The sequence below is a fragment of the Rhinichthys klamathensis genome, unplaced genomic scaffold, assembly GCF_029890125.1.
Source record: "Rhinichthys klamathensis goyatoka isolate OS25496 unplaced genomic scaffold, OSU_Roscu_1.1 h1tg000228l_1, whole genome shotgun sequence".
In the NCBI taxonomy this organism is placed as follows: Eukaryota; Metazoa; Chordata; class Actinopteri; order Cypriniformes; family Leuciscidae; genus Rhinichthys; species Rhinichthys klamathensis.
The window spans coordinates 2,606,275-2,627,641 of record NW_026606752.1 but is presented as its reverse complement, the minus strand read 5'-3'; the positions used below and the strand labels follow the sequence as shown (position 1 = coordinate 2,627,641).

Here is a 21,367-nt window from a genome sequence, read left to right as displayed (position 1 = left end):
GACTTGAGGAACAAGTTTACAGTTTATGTCAAGTTTCGGCTTACAACCAGGGTTAGGTGCTTCTACATCAGTGTTATTCACATATAATTTCCCTCTGATTTTAGGGATAAGTTATGGTTAGGGTTAGGTTTAGGGGTAGGGGTAGGGATTGGGGTGGGACTATGTTTTTGGACAGGAATGTTGTTCCAGGATCAACATAAGGTGTTGATCCAGCAGGAACATGTCTTACTTGGCATAGCATTGCATACTTGCATATTGTATGTTTCTGGTCTAATGGTGTACTCTGTATATGTGCGCACATACAGTACGAGAAACTTTGTCCTTGAACTCTTTCCCAGATGATTTAAATGTATTTGACTTCAAAAGGTGAACTGAAGGTGAGACTCACTCGGTTTCCTCAGGCCAACATCAACCTCATTGCCACGTTAATGTCTTTGTCCTCTCATTAGTCTTCCATTCTCTGCCGGTCTCGTTTAACACTCTAAATTACGGATGTTTTAAACGCTTCTTCAATTCTTGCTCATTTTATGATATTCTTGGAAACCAATAGCTAGCAGCAGCCCAGGAGGCTTCCTTAATCTACCACTTAATATGGAAATGAGGTCTCATTTTCATTGGTGCCCCTTCCAGCGCATTGAAACAGAAGATTTGCCGTATTGGATTTCGTTTTGCAGGGTTTTCCAGCAAATCCTCTTCACAAACGTGGTGCGAACGGTTATGGTACACAGCATTCAAATTGCCTCTCCTACTGTACAGGGACTGTCTTACATCCCACAACAGCTACTGTAAACCATGTGCTCATGGTGTATTATATAACCTCTCCCCAACTTCTGCTAGGTCAGGTCTTTCCGTTTTATCGCAAAGAGGCATTTCAAGGTGCACGATGTAAACTGAAAATAAACTGATTTTTAGATTTTATATAGAAACTTACCACACTGAGGTTTTGTCTTTTATATGATGTTTGATGCAGTGCTTTCATGTCCTGAAATATAACTACATTGAATGACATGATCATATGAGACTTCATGAATAATAAATAAATCCTGTGGATGGAAGATACTTTGGGGTTCAGACAGAGCAGATGGGGCACTAATTATTAATGAGTAGGAATTTATTAAATGTTTTAAATATAAAATGTGGGTGGATTCATGACTATTATGAACATGGTGATCATTATATTTAGTTTATTGACATCCAACACTGCATTTTGCGTCGGTAGGGTTCGTTGGACCGTTGGTTTTGTGTGCTGTGGGTGCATTCATGGTTGATGGGACATGATTACACAATATTATCTAAGCTTGGTCTTTACTTGGGCTTTTTTGTGTGAATAAATGTGGGTGATTTGTGTCTAATATGGATGAACAACGTGTGCCACAATACCTTTTTTTTCATCAAATATCCTGTTTTGCCTTGAAATACGTTACACTGCAGAAGCAAAATGAGTTGTGAATGTCAATTCATGTTCAGTTTAAACAAAACTGATTTGTTCAGTAAAATGGATCCCCAGTCAGTCAAATATACTGCATTTGTAACCAAATTTGCCTCCCTTTAATGTTTGTAAAGTACAAAGCCTACAGCATTTTCGGTTTCCTTTAGAACTACTTATTGTGCATTGAAATCCAGTAAAGCCCAGTGGGCAAAATGAAAGCCCTTACAACAATTTTTCCTCAGTTTCAAGCTTTAAGTTTCTGTCTTTGATCAACCATAGTCCTGCAAAAAGACTGTCATATCCAACCTAAACATGGTATATTACTTCGAGTTAACCAAAGGGTCCTCACAATTGTATTTTAAACTTGTGCATCATAAGAAAAAAAACATGGTACAGTATGGTGTAGCATGACATTTCATATGCTTTTTTAGGTCAACCAATTGAATATTTAAATGTTGTCGCATATGGACGTCTTCGTGCTTATGTAGTTTAATGCAAATCATCTAAATGTCTTATATTTGATGGTCCTGCATGTATGTATGTCAAGGTGAAATGTATAATTTCTATGCTACTTGTGTCATCAAAAATAATACAGTTCACCCAAAAATGAGAATTCTGTCTCTAATTCTAATATCGTTCCAAACCTGCATGACTTTATTTTTTTTCTTTCTGTGAAACAATATTTCTTCCAAATATCTGTGTTCCTAAATGACAGAAGTTTCCATTTTTGGGTGAACTATCCCTTTAAAGTATTTTTTCATTGATTTTATTGTCTTTTTTTTTGTTGTTGTTGCTGGAAAATTAATAGTCTTTCTCTTTTTCTTGTGCTTTAATCTCAGGGTCTTCCCCAAACACGACAAAGACAAATACGGGCCTGCAGTGTAAGCCTTTTAAACCCTTTTCACTCCATTTCACTAACGAAACTCCATTGGTTGCGCTCATCTTTCTAATGGAGATTAAATTTACACCACAATCTAACACACACTGTCTTGTCACTTTCCCAGTTACTATCCCAAGATCCACGCCTTCCTCCCCACCCCAGAAACCGTCTCTCTGCTGGATGAATCTGAGGGATCGGGTCACGGCAAACCATCCCTGCGCAGAATCAAGGGCCGAATCCACCGCAGCAAGAGCCTGGACAGCATCGACCTGCTGGACTCAAACGTGAGTTAAAGACTGCATCCACTGCAGTAATGCTTCTCTGTGTGTGGTGTGGTGGGGGTGGGGAATGTGTTTGTGTGTGTGAGATTGCGTGTCAGCGCTCGGTGTGCACGTATGCATGTATAAGAGATTTGAAAAGTGTGTGTGTGCATGTTTGTTTATGAAAATGCACATGTACCAGTATGTCTGTATTGCTGCTAGGGAATTTCTGCAAGAATGAACATGACATGCACAATTGTATAAGTCCACTTATTCATAATTATTGCATACATTAACAAACACACAGATGGAGTCAAATTCACAAGTGCTCATAAACGCATTACAAGAGACAATGGATATGGGAGAAGATCTTTTATAGGGAGAGATCTCTTGGGTTACACTTTATTTTAAGGTGAAGTGGTTATATTGTACTCACTCAGAGAAGTACTGAGTAATATTTAATAACTACATGTACTTACTATAGAGTTACGGTTAGGGTTTGGTTTAGGGTTAGTTGTAATTATGGATGATTTACTGTTATTATTATAGTAAGTAGGTGTAGTAAATTGTAACTTGCACCTTAAATTAAAGTGTTACCTAAAAGTCTAATCATTTACTCACATTCATGTCGTTCTAAAGCCATAATTGGGATTTTTTTTCATTGGTACTTTATCTGAAATTTTTGGAGCTCAACAGCCCCAGTCCCCATTCACTTCCACTGTATGGAAAAGGCTCTGCTAAACACCAACATTTGTGCTCCATAATAGTTTAGTTCTACACGAGAGTGGTTAAATGATGAAAGAGTTTACATTTTTTGGATGAACTATTCCTTGCACGCTGTGTATTTTGCCCAGCTCTCATCCAACAAATCTCCAATCTAAAACTCTCTTGAAAATTACATTTCCCACCATGAATGTTACATGAGTCTGTCATGTTCACCCCTTGCAAATGTCTGAATGACTCATAGATACTTCATGGGCTCATACTTAATGCAACACCTAACCGAATCTGATTCCTGCGCTGGGATACCCCGGAGTGGGATTCTGTTTGCATATAAAACACTTGGGATTTGAAGTGCGTCAGGATGTTTCACAAATTGCTTCGCCGCCTCCGAGGAAATGCACTCTAAAATGATTATTATTCTAATGAGCTTTGGGTAGGACTTCTGTGAGTAAATTCCACTTGTATGAGTCTCTCGCACTTTGAAATTATGGGGGGAATCTTATCTTTCTGGTTGAACATTTTTTTGTTGGATGTTTTTTTTTCAGTTTATAAAAAAAATGCTCCATGTGGATTCAGTTTGAATAGGCTTGTTTCTACTTGAAACGCTTGTATTGCTAGACGTGTGGGAGTTTTTTAAATTGTCACTGCTCATTTACATAAAGTTAAATGCCACTGAACATTGTTGGACACTCATTGGTCACTCATGTAATCTCGATCTGGCGATTCTCATTCGAAACGAATGACTTGCGAATGAGTCTCTTTGTCTCTGCCAATTGCGTTCACTTTAGCCCCTTAGGAAATAACATTTAATTCAAACAAATCTGGGCCTAAAAGATACTGTCTAGGTAGGGAGCTTGAAACACAGCCTGGATGTTGATATCACAGAGGCACAGGCGCTTCTCTGGAGCGATTGACAGGCTTAAAGAGGCCGGGTTAGTTCAGTGCCAAGTGACTGAGCAAATGTGCATTTCAACAAAGCTTCCTCTACAAAGGCTGTCGGCTTTAGTGAACCGGTTCATTAAACCCCTTTTAAAACGCTGTTGCTCGGCCTGTGCTTAAAATATCTCACCTCTCCAGAACATCGCAGTGAAATAAGGGGGTACCACCGTCCTGGTCCCTGCTCTTTAATACTGTACATATTTCTCCCTTAACAGAGCACACACACACACACGTACACAGGCCAGAGAAAAGTTGCTGACTGGGCCCGAATGCCAGCCGCAGCTGATGAGAGTAACGTTCCGGCACACAGTGAGTGATGATGCCGCAGCAACGCTTGAGTGAAGACCTCTCTACTGCTGCCACTCCATCTACTGAAAGACAGAACAGAGAAAAGCCACCCACTGCAGAGAGTGTTGGGCCTTGATAAATAAAAACGTGCTGCCACAATGCTAAGGTGTTGCTAGGCTGTTGCTATACGCTTGCTAAGGTGTCCAAAGTATTTGCTAGAGGTTTGCTTGGTTGTTGGTTCCTAAATGTGGTTGTTTACTGTACCAGTCCACAATGATGTTCTCCGTTTTGTCATCCGTCAGACAAAATTCTTATGCCTGATTGGTTAGAAAAGTATAGCATATAATTTGAGGAATCATTCAGATTGGTCACATGATACGAGGTGAGTTATGCGCCAATTTTTACTAAGTTACAATAATGAAATGGTGATGGTTGGCTTAGCGAGCACGGCTACTGGGACGATTAGCATACAAAAGTAATTTAATCTTGGAAATATTTTGAGAAATAGTGGTTCGTATTGAGATTTCTGGCTTTTGGTTTTAATATTTCCCTGTTGGAAAAAAAAAACCCATCTTAAACCAGCCACTAATGATTTGCTGGTCTTAGCTGGTTTTAGCTGGTCTTAGTGCCATTCGTATGTCAGGCTGGGAGACCAGTTGGTTGAATACCAGTTTTGTCCAGCTAAATAAACCAGTTAAGACCAGCAAACCATCTTAGGCTGGTTTAAGCTGATTGTATGTTCAGCGGGGTTGACAAATCTATGGAGCCCCTAAAGGGACATGGTGATGGGAAAAAAATTAAATGGGATGAAAAATGATATTTCAGTGCTTTTGAGTTTGTAGCATTTGCCCCAGAAATTGTTTGTTCGCTCACAAAACTTTTGCCTTTCCTTGAGAAATGTTGTGTTCGCTTGGAAAACGTTTGAGATCCCCCAGAAAATTTGCGCTTGCCAAATCTTTTGCGCTCCCAGAGAAACTTTGCATTGACTCGCAAACCTTTTGCGTTCCCCAGAAAAAAAATGGCATTGGCTCGCAAAAGCCCTGCATGTGATGTGGGAAAAAAATATGTATATCGTGGCCACGAGTTAACAATTGATCCCACGACTTACTAATACATCAGCACGTTTTACTAATTTGTTCCCTTGTGTTAAAGGGGTCATATAATGCCATTTTTGTACAAGCTAATATGATTCTTTAGGGTCTAAATTAAAAGTTTGTAATATACTTTAATTAAAAATTCTCATTAGTATTGTAAGAAAACACTTATTTTACCTGGTCAAAAACAGCTCTGTTTTCAGCACGCCGTTTCAGTGCATATGACTTTAAATGAGCTTTGCTCACTCCACCCCTCTGTTCTGTGCGTACACCGTTTGTAACACAATAACACAATAACCATAGCGCGTTGTTCAGTATAAACGTGGGATTATGAATTATATTGAGAACGTCGTACGTAGAAAACATCCCGTAATGTACCCTGAGTGTAAACCTTAGACGCATTCATTGTGAAGCGTGCAGCTAGCGATTTGCAAAGATTAATATAAATATTAATATAAAGTTTAATAAAACGTTACACTCACTTCAGTTCTTCTGGAGGTTCAGCAGGAACACGAATATCTGGTACCGATCCTTTTTTCATGAGCAGCTTCTTAGCAAAACCAGCTCATACTGACCCTCGTTTATAAAGCAGTCTGGTGAGAAATGATTCGCGCAAACATGAGAGCATTGACGTTGCCTTCGAAAACAAACTCAGCCACTGCGTCTTCAGCGGTTCGGATTTAGGAACATTAAAATGACTGCTGTGTTCGTTATTACACCCAAGAACAGAACACCACAATCGCTTAGACGCCATTCTGCTCATAGACAGTGCTCCAGCATATCAACAATGACCGCACCGGTCCGCGCGGACTATGATTGACAGCTCGCTCACGAGCGAGGGCGGGTCTGTGTTGAAACGCTGCTGTCAATCAACAATCGTGGGAGGGGCTTCCGACCGTGTGACAGCTCGATTTGATCATAGAACAGCTCGATTTGAGGCAGGGGAAAACATATAAGGAGATTAAAACAAAAACACTGGATGGATTTTTATCATTATATGATGGTTGTGTACAGGCACTGCCAACACACATTTCAGTACAATCAAGTTGTAAAAGTGCATGTACCATTATATGACCCCTTTAAGTTAAATCAAAACAATGGAATGAATTAGTTAAATGTCACCACGATTTACTAAAACGAGTGAGCGAATTCTTAATTCATGGCCACGATATATATTTTTGTCCGCATATCATGTGCAGACTGCCGTACAAAAGCATTAAAATTGCCAAGTTCTGTCATGAAACTCTAGATGGTGCAAGCTGGTGGGTCCTTAACACAAGCTGATGATATTTACAGCGTTAACTACTTGGCACAAGCTGATTGGTTCATGTCACATCTGCAGCCAATTAGCTTGCTTGCTCAACATTTAAATGGCTGGTTACCATTAACTATAGCAGTTTGCAACACGCTTTCAGAGTTCGTCTAAAACCCTCCCCCTTCCCCAGCTCCACCTGTATGGATCAGCAGCAATTCAGCAAGTCCGCCAAGACCAAATACATTAACATTTTCATATACATTACCATGCTAAAAATCTTCAGAGATACCATACCAATCTGAGCACAGGTTGAGACTCTGAGATCTCTTCTGAAACTCTAGCGGAGACATATGTAATGAACTCATCTCTGAGATAACTCAGGAGAAATATCTAGCAAAAGTCTCCATTTGCACTCTATTTAATCTTGTTGTCGTCTAGGAAGAAATATTGAAATATTATCATGCAAATCAACTTAAGATAAATGTAACAATTTATTATTTTTTATTATCATTAGGCTATTATTTAAACATCATTGAATCAGGAGGAGCAGAAAATGTAGGGGAGGACTTTAATCTTATCTGACTGTAATTGATTGTATAGTGAAAAGAAAACACATAATATCGTGCCGAAAAGCTGCGTTTGAAGCGTTTGTAACACTGATGGTTTTGACTTTGATTTATGCATGTGCATGCAATAAAATTGGAGTGTTTGAAGTCACGTTGTTTGGCAGAGTGCCCAATCCTGCTGTCATTTGTGTTGGCGAGTGCCGGTTTCTCTCTCTCGTGGAGAGCATGAATCAGTTGTTAGTGCATAGGTTGCAGAAAACTGCATAGCCGAGAGAGAGGGAGCAAAGGAGAAATGCAGCACCGTGAAATGCATCACATAACTCTGGTCAAGTGAGACTCCCTCCCTCTCTCTCTCTCTCTCTCTTCCAATCTTTCCTTCTGTCCATCTCTTCATCTCGTGGACGGTCTCCTTGCTCTCCTTTTTGCCGATATCAGCTCTCCACCTCTCATCTCCATTCAATCACTCCATTCATTTTTTTCATTCACCTTGAAAGGCAATATTAAAGGCACAGGGGCAGAAATTATTATAGGACGTAAATTGATATCACTACCGTTTTGCTACACTTCAGTAACCCCGCCGAGGCTTTCCACGCTTTCTTTAAGGGTAACTGTAAAACACATTAGCCATTTTCGCAATGCATAATCATTCATCCTCCTGGATTTGTGTGGACAAAAGGGTTATATAAAGGGGATAGTTCACACAAAAAAACAAATTCTGTCATCATCTACTCAATCACATGTTCCATATGAAATGACAGTATGTCTTTTGTGAAACGCAAAAGGTGAATTTTTTAAGAATATCCTGCTCGCTTTTTTCCATATAATGAAAATGATTGCAGAACTGGGACTGTCAAGATTCAAAATGATAAACAGCTACTCATTAGCCATGTTTTTTATGTGTCTATAATGAGTAAATTTGTTACTGTTTGGCTTAGGGTACGTTTACACGACAGCAATTTACTAAAAAACTGAAACGTTTTTTGAAAGGTTTTGCATAGAGATGACAACGTAGTCAAAATGATCCCCGTTCACGCGGATCCACGGAAACGATTAAAAACACTGCATTACTCATGCCAGGCCAGTAGGTGGCAATGTCAATTTGTAAAGAAACACTTTGCGCCTATAGACTGAACAAGTAATAAACATGCGCATGCACATGACGTCACCGTTTCCACAAATTTGCATTTTTGTAGTTTACTTGGAGATGGTATAACGGTATCGTTTTCAAAAGCTTGCGTTTACAGGCGCCCAAAACACCGTTGTCGTGTAAATGAAAGGCCAAAAAGCATAAAACTTTTCAGTTTTTAGTTGAAAATGGTGTCGTATAAACAGCCCCTTAGAATACATGGAATTTACTGCACAAGAATGTGTCAGGTTTCATTGTGTTTTTGTTCATGCGTTTAGGTTTCTTGTATATCCTTTCAGGGGTATGTTTACACGACAAGGATATGCTTAAAACGGAAAAGGTTTTCCGCGTACAGACGACACCATTGTCAAAGCGATCCTCATTTACGCGGATCCGGGAAAACAACTAAAAAAGCTGCATTCTGCTGCCAGGCCATTAGATGGCGATTGAACACGTAATACGCATAACGTAGACTAACCATGTTCCGTACAACAACGATGTTCCGTACAGATTAACTTTAACCGCCGATCGCTGAATAAATACCTCTAGGTCATACACAAAATACATATCTGTGTCGTCTTCATTTCTCCCTCTTTCATCCCCGATCAAAACAGAGACACTCCAGCTGTATGTTCCAGTGATATTTCAGTTAGTTTGCCAGGTGCGCCCACTTCGCTTGAAAATTGCCCGTGGGCAAGCTATACTTCAGACAGCGGCTTGGGTGGGGAGACAACTAGAGCAACGAAAATGTACATTTCAATTTCATTTATGCTTTTCCCAGTATAACAGTCTTTATTAAATGAATATTATGCTATCACAAATTGTTAAATATATTACCCTTTTGTTGACTAAATGCTGTGAAATGGGGATTTTTAAACGATTGCGGCCGATGACCGTTTGGCGCCACTCTCAGGCAGCAAAAAAGGCTGCACGTCTGTCAGCAGTGCAGTGATGATGTTTATATTCATAAAGGGTCAATTAAGTTAATATTAACATAAATTGTTACATGATTAAATATTTTAACATTAAAATTAATCAGTTGACCGGTTAATTTTCCATTTCGCCGTTGAAAATAAGTTATTCGCTCTGTACGGAACACCATTATAAGCCTGTACGGAACATCGTTAACGCTTATCATCTTCCGTACACAGGTGGAGGAGGTAGTTTTCCCCACTTTTCTCAAAAACTATTGGTCCAAAAGACATCAATCAAAGTGTGGACCAATCAATGGGTATTCCCCCGGAGAATGATCACACAAACATGCTAGTCTTGCTCTCAGAAACGGAGGAGTGGTCGCTGACGTGCGGTGATAGGCTAAAAGTGTACGGAACATGGTTAGTCTACGTTACCGTAAAACTTAAAATAATAGCCGAGTCCCAAATAGACGCCTGTCTCTTTTACACGCCTGGTGTGGCTGCAGGTTTGGGTAAATAAAGGCCGGTCTCAAATAGAGGCCGGGTCTGTTTTTTAGTTTCGGGTTGTATTTAATCCTCTAAAACCGTCAGATCGCCCGCTTTTTGGCGGCCGCCAAAGCACATTTTTGTCCCTCCAAAGCCTTTTTTGATCGATGAGTGATGTAGAATAGAATGACTGCTGCGCCTGACAGGGCGCGTACGAGCTGAGAGAGAGAGAGCGCCCCCGGCCGCGCGCGCGCACTCTCCCGTCTTCAAATAACACGAGCGCTGTCTTGCTCTCTCTCCCTCGCGCATATTAATCAAAATCAATTGACGCGATAGTAAAAGGTCGGAAGACCGCAGTTTCATGTGGAGCATTTGGAGATTTCTAGAGATTAGAGACAGGCCTATACACTCAATGAACAACATCTCAACACTAAATTAATTATAAAGGCCTGTCTCATATAGACGCCTGTCTCAAATACAAGCCGGTGCAGTTCGACGATTTGGGTAAATAAAAGCCCGGGCTACTATTTGAAGTTTTACGGTATGCGTTACGTCATTGTCTTCAGAGATTCGCGTTTTTGTTGTTTACACGGAGACCGAACACTTGCACTTTGAATCCAGTTTTCAAAACTTTGCGTTTTCAGGCATCCAAAACGCCGCTGTCGTGTAAACGAACAACCAAAATGCATAAAAAGTTTTAGGTTTTTAGTCGAAAACGGTGTCATGTAAACAGCCCCTCAGTGTAGCGTTCTCCTTTCCATAGTTTGTTTCCTTGGTTACTCATTACTTAGTGATTAAGTTCACCTGTTTCCTGTTTATTTCCCTTGTTCACTATGTGTATATATACTTCCTTTTCTGTCCAGTTCCTAGTCAGTTCTCATCTTGGTGTTTTGCGGTTGTTACTCTCTTTGAATTCTCCTGTTGATTAAAGTATCCTTGTTTGTAAATTCTGTGTCATGCATCTTATTAATACCATACTATACAGTATGAAACCCTTTTTTGTTTGTCTTTTTGAAGCTTGACAGCCCCAGTCCACATTCATTTTTAAAATGGATGTTTTATAAACTTTTATGACTCATACACTTAGTTTTTTGCACAAATTCTTTTTTCCATATGCTTTTTTAGTGTTTTGTTTATTTATTTATTTTGCTGAGGTTTTTTAAGTATTTGAGTTTTTCTCAACTATTTCAGATATACCCATAACTATGCAAAATAACAAAACAAATGAGTTGGTCTTTTGAAATGGCCACCGTTATGCGTATTGCGTCAGGGTGTTTGGGGACTGGACAGATTGGGAAAAAATGCTGTGTATGTCATCAAGTCAAAATATTCTTGTCTGTCATACAAAGATATTGTATGGCTTCAAAGGACTTTAGCTCAAATCATATGAAACTTTTTTTTTTTTATTGTGCTTTTTTTTAAAGCATAACAGTCCCCTTTTATTATACGGAAAGAGGTGTTCTCTGAACATAATTTGTTTAGCAGCTTATTTTTACAAAAAAGCTGCTTTTGTGCTACAAAGAAAGAAAATCATATGGATTTGGAACAACATGAAGGTGAGTGTATGATGACACAATTGAATATTTTTTGTTGAACTGTACGGTACCTTTCAATTTTGCTTGCAAGTTCTTACTGTCATAATCTCAGGGACATGATTACAAAGGGACACGTACGCGATATATATATTTTTAAGCAGCATTTTTCTGGCTCTCTCAGCTGTTCTGCAGTCTGAAAAAGTGTTTTGCTGCAAAAGCCACATGGAGGTATCGGCAAACAACGCTAATGCTAATCCTAAAGCTAATCCAGAGTGCTATTGAATACAGAATTATTTAGCTAAATACTCCAAATTAGTTGCTAACCTAGTAGTGCTCACAAGAACAGATGTGAAATGTATTACACCTTGGTCAGTTACATGTTAATCTGTTGTTAGCATGCTAATCTGACCTTTTAGAACTAAAAAAATCACGTAGTGGCACACATTTAGGCTGCAGTAGATGAACAGGAGCGCTTGCTGTCCTCGCCAAAAAACACCAGCGTAAGCACTTAGTGCCCTGCTCAGTGTGGCAAAAGTGCTGCAGCTGCAATTGCAGCGGAGACGAGACTGCAGTTAACCGATCTGCATATTCAGAGATCTATGTGAGAGGCAGAGAGAGTGAGAGGGCTGAGAAAGGTAAGATAGGAATGGGGACAGAGGTGTCCCCACACGTGAGGGGTGAGGAGAGGGGGGCTACCCTTGAATGAGGTGCGTACGGTAAGGAGGGGGTGGATGCAGGGGCTGAAAAGACACAAAGAAGAGGAGGAACAGGAGGGAGGGAGGTGTATCTCACCTATATGTCATGGAGACAGCCAGAGGAGGTGAACGGGAGAGGAATGAGCACAGGAGAAGGTGTTTTTTCTTTCTTCGGATCGGGTGACGTTACCTTGAGTGACGCTCGAAGCTCAACACTATGGCGTGAGGATCCCTAGAGCATGATGGGATAGAGAGAAAGTGGGAGTAGAACATTTTGTTCTGTGCGGCATTAGACCAGAACTGTGTGTGTGTGTGTGCATATGTATACGTTTGATCAGTGAAAGATGAGAGAGAGCGTTTTTACTGTGTGTCATCGGGTCATTCTGTAAAATAGGTGCTGTTTTTGTTCCTGTAGACGTTCGTGTAAAAAAAAAATAGTAACATTAAAAATCATAATACTAGGTTTATGTTTTTGTCTTTTTTCATCTCAAAGAAGCCTTTTCTTGGCCTGTTTCCACCCTGTATTTTCAACGACTCAATCTATACTTGCAAATGTACACTGAATGTTTTAAAGGAAACACAATATATGGAAATATTTTATGCTGAAAATATATTTAGATTTTAGTTGGTATAATGTGTTGTTAAAAACCTTTGTAGCTCCAAGTTGTTTGTCAACCCTGTTACCATCATATTTTCCCCTTTTTAACGTAATGAACTGTTTCATAAATTAAAGAACAGGTAAAAACGTAAAAACATCATCATTTCAAGTAAACCTTTCAAGGACGTTGAAGTGTCCTGGGTTTTAATCACGGTTTTCAAATGTGTATTAAAATGTCAACCCTGTTACCTTGATTTAACAAAAACATTTGATGATTTAAAAGTGATTTTTTTTGTTTAAAAAAACGCATTAAATTCTAATAAGCACCTTGTGACATTGTGAACAAAACTTTAAAACTCAAATTAAACTGTCAACCCTGTTAGCTCTTCCGAGAACATAGTTAGATCTAACCTATATCAAAATGTAGGAATTTATGTTGAGACAATTATATCCCTTAGAAAGGGAACAGGGTTGACTGTACAGAAGTATCCTCTTTTTATCACTTTTTGCAAGTTTGTCAGTATGAGACAACATTAAAATGTCAACCCTGTTACCTTTGAGGAAATAATCATATCCTAACATTTATTAAAACGTATGAACTTGTATTGAGCTGTGTCATCTCTAGCTAAATTCCTTTTCATTTATGTTGAGATAATTATGTTCTCAGAAAAGCATCAGGGGACACTTTTTTTGAAAGACTGTGTAAAATATCACAAAGGGTTACTGTAAATATCTGAAAAATGTAAACGACACATTTTATATTTCTACCCTATCAGATGTGTTTATGTGTGTATTCTGATAAGTGAGTAAATACACGTCACAGTGACCTTGAACATGCTTGAATGTGTTTCACAGACCTTGTAAACATTGTAATCTCAAATAAATATGTGAAACGGTCATCCCTGTTACCGTGCTAAGAAGAACATAATATCCTAACATATATTAAAATATTTTAAAATGTTATTGAGCCGGCATCTCAAAATTAATTTATTTTAATTAAGGCCTATGTTGAGACATAAGCATAAGTAACAGAGTTGACAGGCAGCTGTATACAATCTTACAAGACTTTACTTTAAGAAATGTCCATGTCAAAACTGGAAATGGCATCCATTTTATATAGACTGATATAGATTTAGCCTCCTAAAGATTAATATTACCACCCTGTCAGGTGTGTGTGTGTGTGTGTCACATGGTGACCCTGAACACGCTTGAATGTGCATTTCAGAGCGTGCATGTGTGCTGAAATGGTATGTTAGAGGACATTTGCCTCCCTACCGTGAAAACCCATTTACAGAAATGTGCAAGTTCAAGTTCAAGCATCCTCATTTTTTTATCACTTTTTCAAGTTCGTCAGTACGAGGCAATTTTAAAATGCCAGTCCTATTACCTTGAATTTGTATACCAAACATCTGATGACTGAAAAGTTATATATTATATTAGACTGCAGAAACCTCAGCATTAAATTCTTTCTAACAAACACATTACACAGTAATTCCATGACATTGTGAACACACCTTTAAATCTCAAATTAATTTGCAAAACTTTCAACGCTGTTACCTTTCTTCGAACATAATAATATCCTAACATATATTAAGATGTTTGAATTCAAATTGAGCTGTGTCGTCTCAAGCTAAATTAAGTTTAATTTATGTTGAGATAAGCCTCAAAAAAGTAACAGGGTTGACAGGATTAGCACATTATCTAACGGGCTGTATACAATTTTACGAACGTTTACTTTAAAATTCAACATTTCAAGCTAGATTTGCTAATGTAGTATTTCCACCCTGTTTGTGTGTGTATTCTGATAAGTGAGTAAATACCACACGTTGACCCTGAACGTGCAGTCCAGAGCACGCATGTGTGCAGAAATTGTATGTTAGTTAGAGGACATTTGTAACAGGCCTCCCTACTGTGAAAACCCATTTACAGAAACGCACGTGCAGTGTGTGTGTCTTCTGTGATGTGCATATTGGTTGTCCGTATGTTCAGTGTTAGCATGCAGTGCTGAATTCGTGTGTTTCTGGTGGTGGTGTGTGAATGTTGTGTGTATGCATGTGCATTAGGATGGTTGGTTTACCGGAGCCCCGCTGAGAGCGATCCAGCTGTCGGGTCAGAGTCTGAGAATCAAAAGGGTCCATGTGACCACGTGTATCCCCTCAAACCTCAACATATGGCGCAGCGCTTCAAGAAATCTGTCTGCAGATAATACACAAACTTCTAGTAAAAGCTCACACGTGCTTATACTATTGCAGTTATGAAATGTTTCATCTATGCAGTGAGGTTATTGTTTAACAACCTGTAGGAAGTTGAGGGGAACTGACTTCATAAATCTACTAAAATTACTATGACCCCAGTTAAAAGTCTTTACCAAAAATGGCTCCGCAAATGTGATGCTAGTACTATGCTATGAAAAGATACTCTTTGGAGTCACTAGCTATTAGGGGTGTAACGATACCCTCATGTCACGATTCGATACATATCACGATACTGAACTCACAATACGATATTATTGCGATACTCCACTCACAATATGATATTATTGCGATACTCCACTCACAATACGATATTATTGCGATACTCCACTCACAATGCGATATTATTGCGATATTATTGCGATACTCCACTCACAATACGATATTATTGCGATACTCCACTCACAATACGATATTATTGCGATATTATTGCGATACTCCACTCACAATACGATATTATTGCGATACTCCACTCACAATACGATATTATTGCGATACTCCACTCACAATACGATATTATTGCGATACTCCACTCACAATACGATATTATTGTGATACTCCACTCACAATACGATATTATTGCGATACTCCACTCACAATACGATATTATTGCGATATTATTGCGATATTATTGCGATACTCCACTCACAATACGATATTATTGCGATACTCCACTCACAATACGATATTATTGCGATATTATTGCGATACTCCACTCACAATACGATATTATTGCGATACTCCACTCACAATACGATATTATTGCAATATTATTGCGATACTCCACTCACAATACGATATTATTGCGATACTCCACTCACAATACGATATTATTGCGATACTCCACTCACAATACGATATTATTGTGATACTCCACTCACAATACGATATTATTGCGATACTCCACTCACAATACGATATTATTGCGATATTATTGTGATACTCCACTCACAATACGATATTATTGCGATACTCCACGCACAATACGATATTATTGCGATACTCCACTCACAATACGATATTATTGCGATACTCCACTCACAATACGATATTATTGCGATACTCCACTCACAATACGATATTATTGCGATATTATTGCGATACTCCACTCACAATAAGATATTATTGCGATACTGCACTCACAATACGATATTATTGCGATACTCCACTCACAATACGATATTATTCCGATATTATTGCGATACTCCACTCGCAATACGATATTATTGCGATACTCCACTCACAATACGATATTATTATTGCGATATTACTGCGATACTTCACTCACAATACGATATTATTGCGATACTCCACTCACAATACGATATTATTGCGATACTCCACTCACAATACGATATTATTGCGATACTCCACTCACAATACGATATTATTGCGATATTACTGCGATACTCCACTCACAATACGATATTATTGCGATACTCCACTCGCAATACGATATTATTGCGATATTATTGCAAAACTCCACTCACAATACGATATTATTGCGATACTCCAAGACATTTGATAAAAGGTTAACAAAAAAATGTACTGTTGATTAAATGCTAAATTTGGTATTACATTGTGGGTGTAAATGAATAGGCTTCCACTTGATGTTGATAACCAAACGCACAAGGACAATGGTGGCACCAGAATAAAAATATTCATGATTCTGAAGCTGAAAATACAGAATTATTTTAGACGAATATGCGTTGCACTCTGACACTGACTATACTGTACATTTAAAAAAAAATGTAGGCCACTTTTTACTGGTAACATAAAAGACAGATGCCATTACCAGGACACACAAATATTCCCCCATTACATTATCATCCATTATATTCAACTTTATAGTTTAAGTACTGACACTAAAACTATGTAAACGTGAATTTTGTTGAATTTTATTTTGGGTAAACTATACACAATACATATTGTCACTATCCACAATAATTTTTTTTGTATTTTTGTATTGCGATATATTGTGATATTGTATATTGACGAGCTATGTTTCCATCGACCTGTTTTTATGCAAATTTTGGAATATCGTATTAAAAAACGCTGGATGGAAACGGCAAGATGTGCTTAATTGAGGCTTCTGGTTTTTCATCTGATAAGAAGACATGTGCATGAACTACAATAGGATCTACCGAATAAATTCATCAATGCACAACTCACGTGACTTTGCCTCAGTGGATGTGATTGGATAACTGGACTAACCAGCGGACCAATCGTATCGCACAGCATTTCAAATGTTGGTTTGGTCGTTCTGAAATGCCTGAGCCAAAGTCTGTCTTCAAAATGGTTGCGTATAATCACCTCCCAGAAGTGTCTCTCACGATTTCATTCCTAAACACCAGCATCCGAACGCAAGATGACATGACAGTTTATTGCAGCAACTTCTGTTTATTTTACAGGCATTTTGCACCAATTTCCTAGGAAATGTTATTTTCTTGAACACATGCGATGGAAATGGTCCTTTATTCATAAATGTTTAATGCATTATTCCAATTTTGCGCATAAGTTAAATTGACAACTTTGGATTGAAAGCTAGTCTAAGGGTTTACTGGTGATAGAGTTCCTTTTTACTCCACGATAGCCTGCAGTCTGACAGCTCTGTAATAGGATCCTGCTGACTCCACTGCCAGTCCTTATTTATGTCACCATCAATACTGCATATATTAGCCAATTTTTACATCAACTGTTAAGATTATGTAAGATCACAGTTCATACTAAACGTTTTCAAAGGAACTCCTACTAAGGGTATTTTCTGCATCATACCACATTGTTGTGTAAAATTGGATTCAGTTGCTGTTTTAATACATTATCAAAACTTGAAATTATTTGTTTCCTTTTATATTTCATACATGCCAATTTTCAAATAAAATAGACCTATGAAACCGGATAATAGAGCTGGGAAGTCAGTGTAATTCCAGTTGGAAGTAAACGTGTCATTGTAGTAAAATTGTTGATTTGTTGGCCAAACATCTGAGCGATTTACCAACGATCTGTGAATCGTTTTGACTGAATCATTTAAAGGATTTGACTCAATAGAACAATTCCTTTGAGAAATGGCCATTAAGAAAGTAAACACATTAGTCAGCTCACAGGTCAACAAGATTTCAAGGACAAATGTAACTAGGTTTTATTGATACCCAGGGATCTTATTGACACCAATTAACTACACACCTCCCTTTGTGGCAGCTGAGGTACAGAATCCACCATCTAATAACTGAGGAATAATTCCAGTAAGAAAGCTGTCGACTGTTTCATGCCAAATACACCAGCATGTGTTCTGTAATGGCATTCTTTGTTAGAACTTATTCTGTGCGTCAGAGTCTTGAATGTCTTATTTTAGCCCTTCAAATTCCTTTTAAACAACACATTGTATTGTCTACAATCAATTTCAGTTAACAGGAAAAAGGGAGTGAATTGATTCCTGATGATAAAATCTTGAGATCCAAGTCCTTGTCCTCCAGGTTTTCTAGAACGACACGTGTGAAGGTCATGTGTCTACCATAAAAGCACACATCAATACATGTGGAGGACAAAACTTTATAAAATAAAATAATATTAAATATAATTAAAATGATATTCCCACTTTCACATCTAAGGGGGAAAAATAAAAGTAGAAACGATATATTCATAATAAATTACAATAACAGCCTACATGGACTTGATAAATGATAAATAAAAATATATATTTGTTTTTGTGTGTTAACATCAATTTATGAATGTACGTGAATTGATGTGTTACTGTGTTCGTTTCTGTAATTTGTATTTAATTAGTTATGCAGGTTTTATCCCCCATTAAAAATACACTGCAATTGATTTTCTAAAATGTTTATTTAAGAGCTGATTAATCATACAAACTATTTTTAATTTAAAGTTATGAAGAGTTTTTAATCAGGGTTATTGCCGTTAACTAAAACTAAAAACATTTACAAAAAAAAAAAACATTTTCATTAGGCTACTTAAAACAAAATAGATGTTAACTGAAATATATAAAATAAATAAATATAAAAAAAACTTAAACATTTTTGCTAGTTGGAGAATTTGAAGTACTAAAATATTAGTAAAAATATATAGAAACTACAAATGAAAACTATATATATACATAGCCTACATTTAAAACACTCAAATTACTAAAGCAGAAAATATAAAAAATAAAATTTAATTCAACATATTAACAAAAACTATATGGTGTATCACTGATACTAAATAACACTTTTTTTTATGAATGCCCGCCCTCGTCATTTTCCCACATTGCTCTCTGTGATAAACTTGTAAACATAAGAGCTCAGATGTAAATCCCAGTGATGATATTGGCATGCGATTCATGGCTGAAGTACTGTGGAATCCAGGCCCAGTTTAAGAGCAGAAGATCAGATGCGTTACAGTCATCAACACGTCTCCGTGGCTCAGGTGTGAGCGCTTTGCAAACCTATCCTAGACTGGTCCACAAAAAAAAAAATCAAATCAAGCTCGTGGGCTTGATTTTTACTACAGCGCGCGCACTACTAATCAATCTCAAATCTCTGGCGTGCGGTCAGATGACTCATGCTATTGATCTGCTATTGATGAGCAGTCAGAACTGAGCATGCATAGATTAGATTCAATCTCTTAGACTTTCCTTTTTGAACTTCTCAGGTACTCCAACACCCTGATGAAGGCCAGTGGGCCGATACGCGTTGGTGTTTTTTAATGGTTTAGCCCTCGCTTTAATAATAATAAAGGCTTTTTTACTTTTGTAACCCACTGAGTGCCTGGACTTGGATTTTTCTTCCAAACTTTACGAATTCTCAGGTATATTGTTCGTGTCTAGTGAGTGAGGTACCAGGTACGTCACTGTAACACCAGTTTCATTTGATGAGTATTTTGGTGAGCGTTCAGTCAAACGTTTCCTGCTGACGTCCCACCAGCCCGTGTGGTTGTTAATTTGGCCTAATGGAAGGGATTCTGCTTCCTCAGCTGAGTGGCATTAAAGCCCCCTGGAGATCCCAGACACACACACTCACACTGAGCGATGCTTTCCCGCCATATACGAGTGCTTCTCTTTCCTCCTTTTCTCTCTTTTTAATTGAAGATGGTTGTCTTTGTGTGAATGATCACCTCTGATGTCATTGGACCTTGTTCATGAAACATGAGCAAAATCATTTCTGAGTAAATTGTGCATAAATTGTTTTGTTTTGACCCAATTTACACATTAAATTCAATCCGACAATGTATGATACTGTCAGCATGGTTTTATGAACAATTACAAAGTAATTAATTCTTCTCATAGTGCTTGCAAAATGTTGGATAATATGCTGATATATGCTGTGTGTGTGTGTGTGTGTGTGTGTGTGTGTGTGTGTGTGTGTGTGTGTGTGTGTGTGTGTGTGTGTGTGTGTGTGTGTGTGTGTGTACGTATATATTTAAAGTAATACTAATTTAGATGAATATTTGTTGTAAATGTTGTATATTAATATGTATATGTAATATTTATTATAATATATATTATATTATAATAATTTAAAATAAATGAATGTTTATGTATATATTAAATATAATATTAAAGCATTTACATTATATATATATATGCAAATTTATATAATACTAATACAAATATTATATTATGTAAATTAAAGGGTCAAAGCATAATAATAAATGATTTAATTCTAAAATTAAATATTTAAATATTTATAAGAAAAAATATATATATTTCAGCAATATCTGTGTGGTAAAAAAAAACTTTAAAAATAAATTTTTTTTTTTAAAACATATTGTATGTGAATTTTAAGTCAATTTAAAATAATATTATATTAATAGTTTGATCATTCAAGTACAATTAAAATTTAAATACATGTGCATTTGATTTCAGCAATTTTATATACATAATATGTCCTAACATTAAGCTGTATTTTGGCATTATTTCCGCTATAAGGCCATCCCACCCTCTAGATATTGTCAGTGGTCATTTTAAAACCGAAACTAGTCAACAGCCACTAACAAGAGCACTGGCATGAACATGGAGACGAGCATTTGGACTGGAATCACCCCAGAATTCATCATTTGGTGCACTGCAATTTCGCCTGAGGATTGTGTGTGTGTGTGTGTGGCCAAAAATCTGTTGGACTTTAGCCACGGCCACGTTTATTTCATTCACTACATTCTTGATTTCTTTGTTTATTTGATGTTTTGTCATTTTAGCCTTTACTTTAGTCTGTGTGTGGGTGTGTGTCGGGCTGGGCTTGTTTGTGTTGTGTTTCGTGTGTGAGATCTGCATGAAGCTCCCGCTGAGACGCCATATGCTGCTGAGACCATAGCGTCTCCTCATCCAGGCAGACCCGT

The 21,367-nt window shown here is 37.7% G+C and overlaps 2 protein-coding genes across 17 annotated transcripts in view; one reads left to right on the top strand and one right to left on the bottom strand.

Moving 5' to 3' along the window:
* tjp1b (tight junction protein 1b) overlaps positions 1-21,367 on the top strand; it is a 134,257-nt gene that overhangs the window by 33,161 nt on the left and 79,729 nt on the right. For all 16 annotated transcript variants that reach the window (XM_056264997.1, XM_056264992.1, XM_056264993.1 and 13 more), the window contains 2 exons: positions 2,269-2,310; positions 2,434-2,593. In XM_056264997.1, coding sequence (XP_056120972.1) covers positions 2,269-2,310; positions 2,434-2,593 — 202 coding nt within the window. The remainder of the gene's footprint in view (positions 1-2,268; positions 2,311-2,433; positions 2,594-21,367) is intronic.
* The window catches only part of scamp5a (secretory carrier membrane protein 5a), a 210,555-nt gene that overhangs the window by 138,222 nt on the left and 50,966 nt on the right, over positions 1-21,367 (bottom strand). The gene's annotated exons all lie outside the window — the stretch shown is intronic.